Source organism: Microcaecilia unicolor, chromosome 2, assembly GCF_901765095.1.
Source record: "Microcaecilia unicolor chromosome 2, aMicUni1.1, whole genome shotgun sequence".
NCBI lineage: Eukaryota > Metazoa > Chordata > Amphibia > Gymnophiona > Siphonopidae > Microcaecilia > Microcaecilia unicolor.
Genome location: NC_044032.1, coordinates 108,717,615 through 108,736,054, shown reverse-complemented (window position 1 = coordinate 108,736,054; position 18,440 = coordinate 108,717,615). Strand labels below are relative to the sequence as shown.

Genomic DNA, 18,440 nt, shown 5'->3' with positions numbered 1-18,440 from the left:
GGAAGGTGCCGCCTATCAGCTGAAGGCTCACTCCACTAGAGCTCAGGCGGCCTCGATGGCAGAGGCCGGGTCCGTCTCCTTGGCAGAGATATGCAAGGCGGCAACTTGGGCATCGGCCCATACCTTCTCCAGGCATTACCGCTTGACTGTGGCTGCTCGGGCGGAGGCCCGGTTTGGAGCTTCAGTGTTGCGGTCAGGGATTTCTATGTCCCGCCCTGGGTGAGTACTGCTTCGGTACATCCCACCAGTCTATGGATTGATCAGCATGATGATATGGAAGGTAAAATTATGTATCATACCTGATAATTTTCTTTCCATTAATCATAGCTGATCAATCCATAGCACCTCCCAGATATCTGTACTGTTTATATTCTGGTTGAATTTTAGGTTCAAATTTAGTCTTCAGTTCCTTCAGGAGGACTTCGTGTTCAAGTTTTTTCACTTGGATTCTTCAAGAGTTGAGACGAGTTTGTGTTACAGTGAGCTGCTGCATTCCTCTCCCCTCCGTTTTACGGGGCTGGATTGAGACTTAAATTCTGCCGGCACTCCCTCCCGCTTCGTGCGGCTGTAGGGCAGCTTTGTACCCCTACCGCTTCGGCGGTGTTAGGGTCAGTCAGCTCCTCCCGCGGTTGCGGTTGCAGGATAAGCCAGATCCCCCCGCATCGGCGGGTGTGGTGTCCCTCCCCCGCTCCGCGGGGATGAGCTGGACGGATTCCCCTCCCCCACTTGTGTGGGGATGAGCTGGGTTAATTCCCCTCCCCCGTTTCGGCGGTGGTGAGCTGGGCAGAGTGTCCCTTTGTGGGTGTAATTCTCTAAGTGCTGAGTCCTGCGGATGGAGCTTTGATATCGACATACTGAGGAGTTTCCGGCAGCACATGACCACATATAGGGAGGCAAAAGTTTGCTCTCTATCTCCACCTGCTGGTAGATGGACACAACCCACCAGTCTATGGATTGATCAGCTATGATTAATGGAAAGAAAATTATCAGGTATGATACATAATTTTACCTTAGAATGGGTTGGAGAGAGCGTTGACTGAAACTCCAGTAATTTGGAACGTGAGGAGTGCTGGGCAGACTTTTATGGTCTGTTCCGCAAATGACAAGACTGATTCAGATAGGATTTGACAGCAACTCCAGTAGTTGGAACACAAGGACAGAGCCAGGCAGACTTCAACGGTCTACGTCCCAGAAACAATAAAGAAAGACCATGATCAAGCATATAATATCAACGTTCATTGTTGATTTAATCTAGAATTTAGAATGAATGTGACTGTTGGGCAGACTGGATGGACCATTCAGGTATTTATCTGCCGTCCCTTACTATGTTACTATGTAGTCCTTTCAAAGGTAGCACAACTTGCAAAGACTCCTTATTACTGAATAAAGAAATTATCAGTTACTTAGTTCTTTATAGTATTTCATGTGGGATGAGGTATAGAAGGTTTCTAATGAAACGTATGTAAAAAATGCAGTAAACAAGGCATACTATTATCTGTTTTGCTGGGGGAGAAGGGGAACCTCCCATTGTAATATGATTATATACACACACACATAATGCTTTAATATGCCCATAGACAGAGTCCCCTGTAGTTCTGACTGCAAATGAAAACTAGCAAAAGAGGGAGCAAACACAGACCACTGTCATCTGTGGCTCTGGTTTCCCTACCCATTTTCTTTCTGCCAGCATCTGTCTTAGGGTAAAAATTTACCTTGGGAACCATTGAATCAACACAGAGAGCCCCTCTTAAATATTTGAGCTCTCACGATAGGCTCCTTTTACAAAGCCACGCTAGCGATTCTGGCGCAGCAAATGCGATGAAGCCCATTCAGTTTCTGTGGGCTTTGTCACATTTGTCATGCTGGAATTGCTAACGTGACTTTGTAAAAGGAGCCCTATGTGTCTAGTAGGCCTGTGCCTTAATCATGTCCCAGCAGCAAAAACACAAAATGTCCACTTAATTATGTTAAGGAGCATTTCTGAAAGTTTTTACATTATATATTAAACTGAGGCCTGTCTGGTCAGTTAGGTTTTAAGTCCGAGATTACAGGAGGGAATCCTAAGAATCTGAGATAGGATATTGTTGCATTGTATTCAGAAGCAATAGAGTTGCATTTGTTTGACTTACGCTAGCATGGTTTAAGTAAATCATAAGGACAGGGTGTTCAGGCCTTAGAAGAGCTAGTAGTTTACACAGGTTGGGTGACCTATCACTTATTTTTTTATTTGTGACATTTATATCCCACAGTATCACAAACAAGTTTGAGTTCAACGTGGCTTACAATAAACAGTATAGGATACATAAAAGAATAATGTACAAGAAAGTAATTTGTTGTAAGAATCCAATTTTACAATACAGTATCATAAACATACTGGGATAACTGTGGAAGTTTAACATTTAGAAAATCTATTATGAATGAGAAATTGTACATGAAGCAAAGAGAAAGTTAATGGTAAATAGAGTAATAACCAATTCATTTAATAATTAGTTGTTTGAAATATGGTTGGTGTATGTGAGGTTTTGTTTGAATAGGAACGATTTGAGGATTTTCCGGAATCTAGTATATTCCTGTATATTTCTTATTTAGGGTGAGAGGTGTGGTAGCCGTGTTAGTCCACTCTTAAAGGTTATCAATAGAAATCAAACAAAATAAAACATGGAAAAGAAAATAAGATGATACCTTTTTTATTGGACATAACTTAATACATTTCTTGATTAGCTTTCGAAGGTTGCCCTTTTTTTCCATGTTTTATTTTGTTTGATTTCTATTGATAACCTTTAAGAGTGGACTAACACGGCTACCACACCTCTCTACTTAAGATGGAAGATACCGCATACAGCCGCATGAAAAAGCAAATGAACAAACTTTTGGAAAAAGAAACAAAAGTGAACAGCCATCTTTACTTTCTGACAATCTGCAAGAAGAATAACATCATTCCGAAAGGACTGAGGATCAAAAATCCTTTGGCTACCACTTACAATTCTGATGTATGCAGAGAAAATCTGCAAACGCACGAGTCAGTAACTAAGAAATGAACTCATACATCAACTCTACAAGAAAACGAGAATAATACAAACCCAAAGGGATGAAATCATGAGGAACATGGAGGAACTCCATCCACAAAAAAAGGCGGAAGAAAAACCAAAAACGAACCAGACAACAAGGGAGTAAAATCGCCAGAAAAGTTTAATGGGACCCTACACGGTCTGTGTTTCGGCCAACAGGCCTTCCTCAGGGGTCTAAAATAAACAACATATATAAATTAACTTCCATATCATCAAGCTGATCAATCCATAGACTGGTGGGTTGTGTCCATCTACCAGCAGGTGGAGATAGAGAGCAAACTTTTGCCTCCCTATATGTGGTCATGTGCTGCCGGAAACTCCTCAGTATGTTCTCTATCTCAGCAGGTGGTGGTCACACACAGCAGCAGCTCTGGCTAGGCCTCCAAGCCTAATTTTTAGGTTTTGTTGAGTGCCTGGGGTTGAGGGCTCTTTTCAGCAAGTGCAAACCTGGTGGTGCCAGGTCCCTCCTTTTCTCCCCCCTCCCGCTGGCTCCGTTTAAAAAAAAAAAAAAAATTTTGAACGTCCTTAAAGGCGTTTATTTCGACGTTTATTTAAATGTTTATTGCAGCTACTCACTGGGACACCAGGTCGTTACAGCTCGGAGCGGACAGCAGATAATTTTTACCTTTTTATAGCGGGCAGGGGGTTCCCCGATTTATCTCCACGTGGCATATGGCGTCAGAGGGCGAGGGCGTAAAGAGTCGCTCCCCGGATCGCTTGGGCGCTTCTAGAGGGGATGCGGGGGTCTTAAAGCCTGATTCGCCCTTGTTGGGTGACAGTTTCGTGGCCGATGAATGTCCCGGTCCTTCCTCCGGCGTGGCGATTTTTCCCGCCATAAACGCCCATCCCCCGCTCCTCGCCTCCGCCATCTTGGCCGGCCACGCGGCTCGGACGGCTTCTTCTTGGGCCACCCTTGAGGTTGGAGACATTAATGCCATGAACGCCCTTAATTTGGGCGACGGCACAAAAGCGGCTAAAGTTAAGCGCCGCTCTTCCCGCGCGGCTCCTTCGCGGAGTGTCGCGCCGGACGCCATTTTGGATGCGCAGCATGTCTCTCCCCCGCTCTTGCGAGCGCCGGTTGAGGGTGCGTCTAGGCCTGTTGCCCAGGCTGCGGAAGTACACAGTCTGGGGGGTTTCTCCCCCGAGTTTGTTTTGCTGCTGCATCAGGCCTTCCTTATGCAAAACGCTGCCCCTGCTCCCTCGTCTGTAAAGAGGTTGAGGTTCCCAGAGGTAAACGCCCTCAGGTTGATTCCCAGGCCTTGGAGGACTTTGTCTCCTCCGATGTAGATGAGGGCAGCGTATCTGAGGTCTCCCAACGGTCCTTTGCGGATTCCTTGGAGGAGACGGATCCCCGCTCGGATGGAGCGGATGACCCCTCTGCAGCGCGGCTTTTTAGCTCAGAGGATTTGTCCAACCTGTTGGTACAGGCCATGGACACTTTGAAGATTTCCTCTCCGGAGGACGTCTCTCCCTCAGCCCCTGTTGGCTCTGCCATTATGCTGGGGACGAAGCGCCCGCCTAGAACCTTCCACGTGCATGATGCCATGCACACCTTAATTGCGGCTCAATGGGATGTCCCGGAAGCGAGCCTTAAAGTGGCTAGGGCTATGTCCCGCCTCTATCCTTTGACTGAAAGTGAACGTGAGGCCTATCTGTGGCCTACCGTGGATTCTTTAATCACTGCGGTGACTAAGAAAACGGCGTTGCCGGTGGAAGGTGGCATGGCCCTAAAGGACGCCCAAGACAGAAGATTGGAGGCGGCCTTAAGGTCGTCCTTTGAGGCAGCTGCTTTAAGTTTGCAGGCCTCAATTTGCGGCTCCTATGTGGCCAGGGCGTGCCTGTCTATGGTGCAGCGGGCTTTCCCCTCGGATCTTTCCTTGAGGGCTGATTGGCCGGCCCTGGAATCGGGCTTAGCCTACTTGGCAGACTTGCTGTATGATGTCTTGAGGGCCTCAGCGAAAGGCATGGCTCAGACAATCTCTGCGCGGCGGTGGCTTTGGCTGAAACATTGGTCTGCTGACCACGCCTCTAAATCCCGCCTGGCTAGATTGCCTTTTAAAGGCAAGCTGCTCTTTGGGGTCGAGCTGGACAAAATCGTGACCGTTCTCGGCACGTCTAAGGGCAAGAAGTTACCAGAGGTCAGGGCTCGGGCTAGTACTCGCCCTGGTACCTCCAGAGGACGGTTTCAGGAAACCCGTCGGTACCACCCGGGCAGGTCGGGCTCCTCTGCCCCCTCTTCCTTCAAGAGGAACTTCTCCCCCAAGCAGCATTCCTTTCGCAGAGACCGCCGTCCCGGAGGTGTCCCCTCCGGTCCTCCCCCAGGGTCTTGTACCCAATGACGGGGCCTTGGTCCACGCCCCAGTACAGATTGGAGGACGGCTGTCCTCGTTTATGGGCGAGTGGACCACAATAACTTCAGACGCTTGGGTGCTGGAAGTCATCAGAGACGGCTACAAGCTAGAGTTCTGCCGACCCTTAAAAGACGGGTTTGTACTCTCTCCCTGCAAGTCTCCGGTCAAGCTGTGGTAGTGCAGCAGACCTTGAACAATCTGATCCGCCTGGGTGCGGTCGTTCCGGTGCCAGAAAATCAGCTTGGCAAGGGATGTTACTCCTTTTTCTTTGTGATACCAAAGAAAGGAGGTTCTGTACGGCCTATCCTCGACCTCAAAGGGGTCAATTGGGCCTTGAAAGTTCGGTACTTTCGCATGGAGACCCTCCGCTCTGTTATAGCGGCAGTGAAGGCAGGAGAGTTCCTGGCATCCTTGGACATCAAGGATGCGTACTTGCATATTCCCATCTGGCCTCCTCATCAACGCTTTCTGCGTTTTGCAGTACTGGGCCGACACTTCCAGTTCAGAGCACTCCCGTTCGGGTTGGCTACTGCTCCGCGGACCTTCTCCAAAGTAATGGGGGTCATCGCGGCCTTCCTGAGGAAGGAAGGAGTTCAAGTCCATCCTTATCTGGACGACTGGTTGATCCAAGCCCCCTCTTATGCAGAGTGCGGCAAAGCTGTGAACCGGGTGGTTGCTCTTTTGAGCTCCCTGGGGTGGATCATCAACTGGGAGTAAAGCCAGCTGCGCCCGACTCAGTCCCTGGAGTATCTGGGAGTTCGATTCGACACCCAAGTGGGCAGAGTGTTCCTGCCAGACAATCGGATTGTCAAGCTTCAGGCTCAGGTGGACTAGTTCCTCGTAGCCTCTCCTATTCGGGCTTGGGACTACGTGCAGCTGTTGGGCTCTATGATGGCCACGATGGAAGTAGTGCCCTGGGCCAGGGCTCATAGGAGACCACTACAACAATCTCTGCTGCTGCGCTGGACTCCGATGTCGGAGGATTATGCTGTGCGCCTTCCCTTGGACCCAGCAGTGCGCAAGGCGCTGAGCTGGTTGACGCAGACAGACAAGTTGCCTGCAGGAATGCCTCCGGTGACCCCGGAGTGGATTGTCGTCACGACAGACGCCTCTTTGATGGGCTGGGGAGCCCACTGCTTGGGAAGGACAGCGCAGGGGCTCTGGTCTCCTGCAGAGGCAAGTGGTCTATCAACCTCCTGGAACTCAGAGCCATTCGGTTGGTGTTGTTGGAGTTCATCCCGGTACTGGTGTTGAAGCCTGTACGGGTCCTGTCGGACAATGCCACGGCTGTGACCTATGTCAACCGCCAGGGAGGTACCAAGAGCGCCCCTCTAGCCAAGGAGGCCATGAATCTATGCCAGTGGGCGGAAGCGAACCTGGAACAGCTGTCAGCGGCCCACATTGCCGGAGTCATGAATGTCAAGGCGGACTTTCTCAGTCGCCATGCCTTGGAGCCCGGAGAGTGGCGGCTATCTGTTCAGGCGTTCTTGGACATCACGAAGCGCTGGGGCCAGCCGAGCCTAGATCTGATGGCGTCATCAGCCAATTGCCAAGTGCCGCGCTTTTTCAGCAGAGGACGGGACCCTCGATCCCTGGGAGTAGATGCTCTTCTCCAACAGTGGCTGACACAAGAGCTTCTCTATGTGTTCCCGCCCTGGCCCATGTTGGGCAGGGTGCTAGACCGGGTGGCAAAGCATCCCGGCAGGGTAATCCTGGTGGGTCCGGATTGGCCCAGACGTCCCTGGTATGCGGACTTGATCAGGCTCTCAGTCGGCGATCCTCTGCGGCTGCCAGTGGAGCAGGGCCTGTTACATCAGGGTCCCGTGGTGATGGAGGATCCCTCCCCCTTTGGTCTTACGGCCTGGCTATTGAGCGGCAGCGTCTGAGAAAGAAGGGCTTCTCAGACAAGGTCATCGCCACTATGCTGAGAGCGAGGAAGCGCTCTACTTCTACTGCTTACGCCAGGGTTTGGCGTATCTTTGCAGCGTGGTGTGAAGCAGGCTCACTTTCTCCCTTCACTGATCCAATTTCTTCAGTGTTGGCGTTCCTGCAAGAAGGTCTGGACAAAGGCCTGTCGCTCAGTTCCCTGAAAGTTCAGGTAGCGGCCCTGGCTTGCTTCAGGGGCCGCCTGAAGGGTGCTTCCCTGGCTTCGCAGCCAGATGTGGTGCGCTTTCTCAAGGGAGTTAATCCCCTGCGCCCTCCTCTGCACTCAGTGGTGCCTGCGTGGAATCTCAACCTGGTGCTAAGAGCATTGCAGAAGCCGCCTTTTGAACCCTTGTCGAGGGCATCTCTGAAAGACCTGACGTTGAAAGCAGTCTTTTTGGTGGCTATCACTTCAGCCAGAAGAGTTTCCGAGCTCCAGGCACTCTCATGTCGAGAGTTTTTTTCTGCAGTTCACTGAGGCAGGAGTGACTATTTGCACAGTGCCTTCCTTCCTGCCCAAGATTGTTTTTCGCTTCCATGTGATTCAGCAGCTCTGTCTCCCTTCCTTTCGTAGGGAGGTCTACCCAGAGGAATTCTCTGCTCTCAATTTTCTGGATGTGAGACGAGTCATCATCAGATACTTGGAAGTGACCAATGATTTCCTGAAATCGGATCATCTGTTTGTCCTGTTTACAGGTCCTCGTAAGGGTCTGCAGGCTTCTAAGCCTACAGTGGCAAGATGGGCAAGGAAGCCATTGCAGCGGCTTAGGTGGCTGCGGGGAAGGCCCATACCTTCTCCAGGCATTACCGCTTGACTGTGGCTGCTCGGGCGGAGGCCCGGTTTGGAGCTTCAGTGTTGCGGTCAGGGATTTCTATGTCCCGCCCTGGGTGAGTACTGCTTCGGTACATCCCACCAGTCTATGGATTGATCAGCTTGATGATATGGAAGGTAAAATTATGTATCATACCTGATAATTTTCTTTCCATTAATCATAGCTGATCAATCCATAGCCCCTCCCAGATATCTGTACTGTTTATATTCTGGTTGAATTTTAGGTTCAAGTTTAGCCTTCAGTTACTTCAGGAGGACTTCGTGTTCAAGTTCTTCTTTCACTTGGATTCTTCAAGAGTTGAGACGAGTTTGTGTTACAGTGAGCTGCTGCATTCCTCTCCCCTCCGTTTTACGGGGCTGGATTGAGATTTAAATTCTGCCGGCACTCCCTCCCGCTTCGTGCGGCTGTAGGGCAGCTTTGTACCCCTCCCGCTTCGGCGGTGTTAGGGTCAGTCAGCTCCTCCCGCGGTTGCGGTTGCAGGATAAGCCAGATCCCCCCGCATCGGCGGGTGTGGTGTCCCTCCCCCGCTCCGCGGGGATGAGCTGGACGGATTCCCCTCCCCCACTTGTGTGGGGATGAGCTGGGTTAATTCCCCTCCCCCGTTTCGGCGATGGTGAGCTGGGCAGAGTGTCCCTTTGTGGGTGTAATTCTCTAAGTGCTGAGTCCTGCGGATGGAGCTTTGATATCGACATACTGAGGAGTTTCCGGCAGCACATGACCACATATAGGGAGGCAAAAGTTTGCTCTCTATCTCCACCTGCTGGTAGATGGACACAACCCACCAGTCTATGGATTGATCAGCTATGATTAATGGAAAGAAAATTATCAGGTATGATACATAATTTTACCATATATACAACTGTTCCAAATTGATACATCAAAAATAACACATAAAACAGTTCGAATTAACAATAGATCTAAAAAGATTGCTATCAGTGAAATGCTATAGCATCTATGCACACATATATAAAATGGTGATATGCTGAGAACAGAAAAAGAGAGAAGAAAAAGAAGAGAATCATGACAATGCTAATATGTAATGAGAGACATCTCCTTGTGCTACATAAATATCACATAGTAATATAACATCGTTTATAATATTCCAAATTTTCATAGCAAGCATGCAAAAATAGTTGACAACATATACAAAATTGATCGAAAAGAGGGAGGAAGAAAACAAAATGTGCAAACTTATCTTAACAGAGGAAATAAACTCTTAGCAAATGACAGCAGTATGTTGTTTGAAAATAGTCTTTAAAACGTAAGATTATAGACATCATTAGAGCCAATAGGAAACCAGTATTGGCTGCTGTCATTTGCTAAGAGTTTATTTCCTCTGTTAAGATAAGTTTGCACATTTTGTTTTCTTCCTCCCTCTTTTCGATCAATTTTGTATATGTTGTCAACTATTTTTGCATGCTTGCTATGAAAATTTGGAATGTTATGAACGATGTTATATTACTATGTCATATTTATGTAGCACAAGGAGATGTCTCTCATTACATATTAGCATTGTCATGATTCTCTTCTTTTTCTTCTCTCTTTTTCTGTTCTCAGCTTATCACCATTTTATATATGTGTGCATAGATGCTATAGCATTTCACTGATAGCAATCTTTTTAGATCTATTGTTAATTCGAACTGTTTTATGTGTTATTTTTGATGTATCAATTTGGAACAGTTGTATATATGTTAATTTATATATGTTGTTTATTTTAGACCCCTGAGGAAGGCCTGTTGGCCGAAACATGGACCGTGTAGGGTCCCATTAAACTTTTCTGGCGATTTTACTCCCTTGTTGTCTGGTTCGTTTTTGGGGTTTTTTCCGCCTTTTTTTGTGGTTCCGTTTTTACGGGAGATTTGGAACTCCATCCACACCATAGGAACCAACTTCAAGAGGACCTACATAATATCCAAAGAGAAAAGCAACACATGGCTATCCGCAAGAAAGAAATAAAGCTATCTTTTCTCCTGCAGGATCACAGAGAGAAAAACAGCCTATATTTGGATAACCACAGCTCTGCAGAAACAACATCCCCAGACACCTTGGAGACATTTGGATATACATCTGAGGCATGTGAAAATCAGAGCCCAAACAAACCAAGGAATACTGATCACACCTTCAGAGATGCAGATCAGATGGGTATAATAAACCTCTCGAACCATCAGTTAACACAGCATGAAGTCTCCGTGCTCTCCAAGGGACTTTCTTTTTGCCCATCTAGCAAACTTGATGAAATCCAACTATATTCAGACCTAGAAGAATTCTTAAGAAAAATGCGTCTTAGAGCACATTTCCACAATAGAGGGAAACCAAACAGACCGGAATACAGTCTTAAACAAAAGAACACTTATTTCACCCCACAGGAGGGACAAAACTACAAGCTGGATAATTACATAGAAAGTTTCAGACATAGGGTTAAATCACAACTCTCCAACAAACAAAAAAGAATTCTGTACAATCTTACCCCACCAGAAAGAGCGGCCATAAGAACTCTACAAACTAACGAACGCATTATCATCAAACCCGCAGACAAAGGAGGCGCAGTGGTAATTATGGACACACAAAAATACATTGAAGAGGGACACAGACAGCTCTCAGACAACAAATACTACAGGAAACTAACTGAAGACCCCACACAGGATTATACAAAGCAGCTAAAAGATCTTATCAGAACATTTCTTACACAAGCACAGCCACATCTGAAGAAACTCATACCAAACCAGCCTTCTGTGGGCACATTCTACATGTTACCCAAAATCCACAAACCTGGAAACCCTGGCAGACCAATCATATCAGGTATTGGCACGCTCACAGAGGAAATATCTGGACTCATAGAGGGAATTCTGAAACCTCTCGTGCACAAAACTAACAGCTTCATACAAGACACCACAGACTTTCTGAATAAATTGAAAAATATCAAACAATTACCACCAAACACCCTTCTGGTCACGATGGATGTAGAATCACTATACAGCAACATTCCACATGTGGATGGCATAGCTGCATGTGGAAGACTCCTAAAAAAAAATCCACACTGGACCATCAATACTCACCAGAAACTATTACAAAATTAATCAAATTCATTTTAACTCACAACTACTTCCAAATAATGGGCACTGCAATGGGCACCAGGACAGCACCCCAATATGCCAACCTTTTTATGGCTGAGCTGGAAGAGACATTTCTTGAATACATACCAGACCAAACCTCTAAAATACTACCGGTACATCGATGACATTTTTATGATTTGGATGGAGGGGGAAGAAACTCTGAAACAATTTTACTATTCCTTCAATACATACCATCCTACAATCAGATTCAAAATTGACTACTCCCCAGAAAAAGTCAATTTTTTGGACACCACAGTCTCAATCAGTGATGGCTGTATACAAACATCTATATACAAGAAACCCACAGACAGATGCAGCTACCTCCACAACTCCAGCTTCCACCCTTCACATACAAACAGATCCATTATTTACAGCCAAGCCACAAGATACCACCGTATCTGCTCGGACCCAGAGGATAGAGACAGACACCTTGAAACCCTGACTGCATCCTTCAAACAGGCTACAACCCCAAAATAATCTCCAAGAATATTGCTTCCTCCCTCAAAACACCCAGGGAAAATCTGCTATAGTACAAAGAAAAAAAATCCAACGACAGAATTCCCCTTGTAGTGACATACAACCCAGAGCTGGAGAAACTGAGGAAAATCATAAGAGACCTACAGCCACTACTTCAGGAAGATGAATTACTGAAAGAGATATTCCCATCCCCACCAGTGCTGGCCTTCCGACAGCCACCAAATTTAAAACACAAGCTGATCAGAAATAAACTTCCAACACAGACGGAAAAAGAAAAGGGCACGTTCCCATGTAACACAGCCAGCTGCAAACTATGTCAAAACATTTCACAAGACCCCACAGTCATTCACAAAGGAAAAGTATTCAACATAAAGGACTATTTTACATGCTTATCTTCCAATGTGGTATATATCATTCAGTGTAAGAAATGTAACGAAGGATGCTATATTGGAGAAACAGGCCAGATGCTTAAGACAAGATTCAATCTACACAGACATCACATGAAAATAGCCGGTGCCAGTCAGGCCCCCACCCCTGTGGGCCAACACTTCACAAGACCAGAACACTGCACCAGTGATTTCACAGTAAGAATACTGAAAGGTAATTTTAAAACAATACAGGAACGTAAGACCTTTGAAATAAGAATGATTGAATATTTTGACACCCAACAAACAGGACTTAATAAGGATCTGGGTTTTCTAACTCATTATAAAACATAAAGCTGTATTTCTCTGTTTATTTCTCTGTTTGTTACCCTCCTCTCACCTACCAACACCCATTCTGTTAGAATATCAATGAAATGCTTTGATGTCCCCATGCATACCCCCAACCTCCCACTCTGTCAGACTGTCAAAGTAATGCTTTGATGTTTCTCTCGTATATACTATCTGCTACCTCATTTGCTTATTTCCAATCTGAGGAAGAAGGGCAACCTTCGAAAGCTAATCAAGAAATGTATTAAGTTATGTCCAATAAAAAAGGTATCACCCAAAATAAGAAATATACAGGAATATACTAGATTCTGCAAAATTCTCAAATCGGCCCTATTCAAACATAGGGCCGATTTGAGAATTTTGCAGAATCTAGTATATTCCTGTATATTTCTTATTTTGGGTGATACCTTTTTTATTGGACATAACCCTCACAAAGAACAACCATATCTCAAACAGTTGTTACCTGAATTGGTTATTACTGTATTTACCATTAACTTTCTCTTTGCTTAATGTACAATTTCTCATTCATAATAGATTTTCTAAATTTTAATTATCCATAGTTATCCCTGTATGTTTATAATATTGTATTGTAAAATTGGATTCTTACAACGAATTACTTTCTTATGCATTATTCTTTATGTATCCTATACTGTTTATTGTAAGCCACATTGAACTCAGACTTGTTTGGGATAATGTGGGATATAAATGTCACAAATAAATAAACATGGTATTTGGTAACTAAATTATATTTAGTAATTCTGAATGCAGATGAATTATTAGATACTATGCATAGTTATATTTAATAGTTTAAGATTTTGATCATTGTTTAGAATAGGTGTGCTTAATATAATTTGACTCTCTCAACCAGGTGACTCAGGTGTTTGGGGTTTGAAAAAAAACTTTGCTCTGTTGGAACTCTTGGAGCGACTACAGAATGGTGCACCTGGTCAATGCGGAGCATCTGAGGAAGCTATCGGTGTCTCTGGAGAGGTATATGTTAGAAATTAAAATATTGTTCTTCTCTTTTTTGGCTTGGCAGTTTTCCTCCTTTGTTGGCTTTCCACTTAATTGGATCAGGTCTCTACCAGGCCTGTGGCAGCATGAGACTTTTTATGTACCGTTACATGGTAGTTTCTCTCATTTTTAATCTCTTCTGGCCAAGACCACCTGCTATGATTGTTTTGAACTCGGAGCCACAGACTGGCTCGCTCCTGGAACTTGGTATGATGAATGCTCTGTGAATCTGTCTAATAGGTGTGACTGAGCGATGGTTGGAATTAATTACTTTTACATCTTCCCTGACCTAAGCTTAACTGATAGACTAGAAGCCAGACTTGAAAGTCATAACCTATAAATATTTTTTGCATCTAACTAGATAAGAGTTTTTGTCAAGTTGGGCACTTTTATTCTTATCTTTTTTTTACAACATAATAAAGCATAACTGCCTAAACTAAACTCATTCTCACTGCAAAATACAAAATAAATTCAGTACTTACAGTACATTTTAATGTGTGGATGTAGCTGACAAGCTACCATCAGTACTGGTTACAAAGCTTAGCCTGTTGTGAAGATGTTCTCCAAGGACAAGCAGGGATATCAAGTCCTCACAGATGAGTGACATCACCTGATGGAACCCAGCTACGAAAAGGATTCTCCAGCTAAATAAAGTGGAAGTCTTTGAAAGGCCATACTTCACATGTGTGCAGGTCCCTGCTTTGCTTCATTTTCCACAGAACTGTTTGGATTGGATGTACCCACTCTCTTCTGCAAATTGAGTTGTACATTTTTTGAGATTTGCACATGGACCTCTTCTTCCTTTTTAACTTCTCAAATTATATTTTTGAGTCTTTTTAAAGTTTTCTTTAGTTTTTGCACACTTTCCTGCTTTCTATTTCTTGGAGCCTGGTGATCCCAGGTGGGGCTGGTTTGTAAAAATTGAGTTTGGTTTTGCAGCAGCTATAGTTTTGGTGATATGTCCCAGAGAAATGACCCCTGTATCTTAAAAATGTGGGTAGTGCAGTAAGACCCTATCTGATGTGGTTGCCCGTAGTTGGTGCTTGTGATGCCTTAGGCGCAGTCTCAAACCAACTCAGTATCTTTTATGCTTATAAATGACAGAGGGGGTTGGCAGCTGTGAAAAGCTCTTCAGTGTTTCTAAGTCTACTCCATCAATAATTGCATTGGAAGTGTTGGTCTCAAAGGGTCCAGGGACTGCGCTGGATGCTAGGAACATATCATTGTCAGGAATTCATTTATCACCCTTGAGTTGAGTTGATACAAGCTATCAGGAGCAGACATTGACCAGTTCCTGTCTGAAGAAGGGGAAGAATTTGTTTGAATTTGTTCTTTCCATGGAGCTTTCAGCATCAAGAGTAGAGGCTCTGAAGTATCAACATCAGATGCTATCAAAACTCAATATCAAGTACCAAGGTACTGTTGACTTCCATACCCTTGAATCCCCCCTCCCCCGACAGAGGTCTGCTCAATTTCTGCAATGTCTGGGCAAATCCCTTAACTCTCTATTGATCCAGGTACAAAAAAAAATAGTACCTATATATAATACATAAACTGCTTTGATTGTAACCACATAAAAGTGGTTATGTTAAAACCTATCCCCCAGATAATACAATCCAACTTGGCCTGCTCAGGGTAAAATAAAAACGATGTAGAAATCTTAAAACTCTGTCATCACCACCAAGAGAAAGCAAACACTCAATACGTAGAGTAATGTGTCCTCAAAGAAAGGGTAACGTGCTAATCACACCTCCTGAAAGCTCAGAATGATTGAAATATAGATAACTCTGCTACCTATGTACCGGCTGGCTGCCATGGTCATGCCTGTACTTTTATTATCTGTACTTGAGTTCTAATAATGTACTAATTTATTTGGATTGAATTGGTGTATGGCTTTTCTTCCTTTTCTGTTCCTATATAACCTCCAACAGCTGGGTTCTCAAGATCATTTATCAAGGATATAAACTCCACCTATTTGATATCCTACCCGATTGCATATATGAGAGTATCTTGGTGAAACTCAGCATCAAGAAGTGCCAAGGAGTTCTCTTTCCTTTTAGATACCGTAATCCATGCCACCAGGGTGAAGGAAATTTACTCCAATTATTTCTGTGTCACAAAATCCCATCCTATTCCTAAAGGCTTCTAATAAATTTCAGGCTTGGGGAAAATTCAAGATTTCCATGAGCACTTAAGTTCCGTTTTTGAAAAAGGGGACTGGATATGTTCTCTGGTCCTAAAGGAAGTATTCACCCCTATAGTTGAGCTGACTGTGATGTGTGTGATAGGGCAACACCACTACCAGTATCATGTGCTGCTGCTTGGCCTGGTGTCAACTCCATGCATGTTCACGAAATGGGTAGATGTGCAACTACCACAGCTACACAACTGTGTGAGTGCATGTGTTCCCCTATCTGGATGATTGACTAGGCTCCTTCCTGAGATGAGGTCTTGACCAAAGATTAATCAGCATAAACAACCATGTGCTGGAGTAATTAAAGTTTTGTCATACCAAAGTTATATTTGAGCCTGTCATCTGAATTGGGATTAATAGGAGCTCTGCTAGATGTGACTCGAGCAAAGGCCTTGTCTTCTGCAAGAAAGGATTGCCATATTGGTATCCACGGTTTGGCAGGTGCTCTTGAGTCAGCAAATAGCTCAGGGCATGTTGAAGTTCTTGGGCCATTTGGCTTCAACAGTACGTGTGACTCGATGTAGTCGGGTCACCCTGATTATGGGACCTAGTCTGCAACACCAGACTTCTATGGGACTTTGTTCTGGTGGATGGATCATTCCAGTCTGGCAAAAGGCATCCTCTTTCAGATTTTTCCCTTGCAAATTGTCTTCATCACAGATGAATCCAAATCGGGTTGGAAAAACCATGCAAATAGACTTCATATTTGGAGTCAGATGTGCACAGGAAAAGTTTTCATCAGATCAGTTTCCTGGAGTTGAGGGCTACATGGACTGCTCTAAAGCAGTGGTTCTCAACCTGGTCTTTGGGACACACCATGCTAATTAGGTTTCAAGATATCCACAATGAATAGACCTGAGATAAATTTGCATGCAGTATCTACACTGTATGCAAATCTATCTCATGCAAATTCATTTTGGGTATACTGAAAATCTGATTGGCTAGGTATGTCCCTAGTGAGAATCCCTGCTCTTAAGGCTTTCAGGTATTGGCCAAAATAATCATTTGGGACAACCAAGTAATCATGTACTCTAATAAGCAAGAAAGAACAGGATTCTTCTTCCTGTGTTGAAGACTGCCAGGATGTGCAACTGAGTCATCTCTCATAGGATGACCCTCGGGGCTATGTACCTGGCAGGGAAAGCCAATGTCCTAGCAGACAAAGTGGATCAACCGCGTGAGTCTGTCTCAACTCAGAGTAGCGAAAATGATATTTTGCAAGTGAGGCACACCCAAGGTGAATCTATTAGCATCTGTTTAGAACAAGAAAGTGCCTCATTTCTAATCCACAATGGGGACTGACAGTAGTCTAGCCTCTGCCTTCCCTCCTGCACTGGGAAGTTTTCTGTAGGCATATCCTTCCGTACTTCTCATAGCGGACTCTTCTAAAACTCAGTCAGGATCAGGGTAGCATGATTTTCATCCATAAGGATCTCCATCAGACACAGTAATTATCCAGTGCTGATCATAAAGGCTCAGGGAACAATGTTGCATCTCAACATCAGGTCCGTCCATATCACATTCTGGATGTTGAGAGAGTTATCTTGGCTGCCATAAATTTGCCTGGCAGTGTATCACAGATCCTTGTGGCTTCTAGAAAGGATTCCATTAGACAGTTTTATGGTTTTAAGTGGAAGAGGTTTGCTATCTTGTGTTCTAAGCCCTACACCATTTTCTTGTCCCACACAAAAGCTGTTTGAATTCTGTATCTCTGAGTCAGGTTTAAAGTCAGTTCAGTTGGCACTTATCACTATTGGGTGAAGGAAAACCTATCCCTCTATAGCCTTTAGGGGCATATTTCTCTTGAAGTCTTCTGTCAAGTCATCTGCCATTTCTTGGGACCTCAATATTGTTCTAAACCAGCTGAAGAAAACACTCTTTCAGCCACTAGGCTCTTGCAACCTGAATTACCTGACTTGATAGGTCATCTTTTTAGTGGTGGCCACTTAAGTGTGCAGACAAAATGAATTTCAGGATTTATTGACCAATCTGTACTACAGGTTTTTCAACTGGGTGGTTCTATTCACTCATCCAAAGTTCCTTTTTAAGATGGAGTCTGTTTCTAACTTGACCAGTCAGTTATCCTCCCAACATTTTCCTCTAGGCTATACACCCCATGGTGATGACTATCTTACACACTTTAGATTGCAAATGATCCCTAGCCTATACTTGAAGCTGACTAAAGCTCTGAGAAACTCAACTTGGCTTTTTGTTTCTTTGACCTCAATAAATCTTGGACTGCTTTTTGCTATACGGTTGGCTTGCAAACTGCATCTCCTTTGACTATGCCCAAGCATCCTGACCCTGGAAGATCACGTCAAGGCTCATTCTCCGAGGACAAGCAGGCTGCTTGTTCTCACTGATGGGTTGACGTCCTCGGCAGCCCCCTCCATCGGAAAGTTTACTAGCAAAGGCCTTTGCTAGTCCTCGCGCGCTCATGCCCGAGCCGGCCAGTCTTCTTTCGTCCGCGCTCGGTACGGTCGTGTTACGCCGTTCGTGCCCCAGAGAGTCGACCTCGCGCGTCCTTTTCGAAGTGTTTTTTCCTTGGTTTTCGTTGAAAAAGTTCGGGAAGCGCTCCGGAAGTGTTCCGGAAGACCCTTTCGGGTTTTCTGCCCGTAATTTTCACAGCTTTTGCCCCGTAAGTTTTCTTTCGTTGTCGGGGTAGGCCTAGTTTGGCCTCGGTCGAGATTTTTCTCCCTTTAAATTTTAGTGCTTCAATTTTCGCCATTTCGGCCTTTGATTTCGCCGGCGTGA

At 45.0% G+C, this 18,440-nt stretch overlaps 1 protein-coding gene across 1 annotated transcript in view; it reads left to right on the top strand.

Annotated features, from left to right (window-relative positions):
* Window positions 1-18,440, top strand: part of TRIM23 (tripartite motif containing 23) — a 123,506-nt gene that overhangs the window by 9,396 nt on the left and 95,670 nt on the right. Inside the window, exon 3 of the mRNA XM_030193188.1 lies at window positions 13,347-13,468. Within this exon, the coding sequence (XP_030049048.1) occupies window positions 13,347-13,468 (122 nt within the window). The remainder of the gene's footprint in view (window positions 1-13,346; window positions 13,469-18,440) is intronic.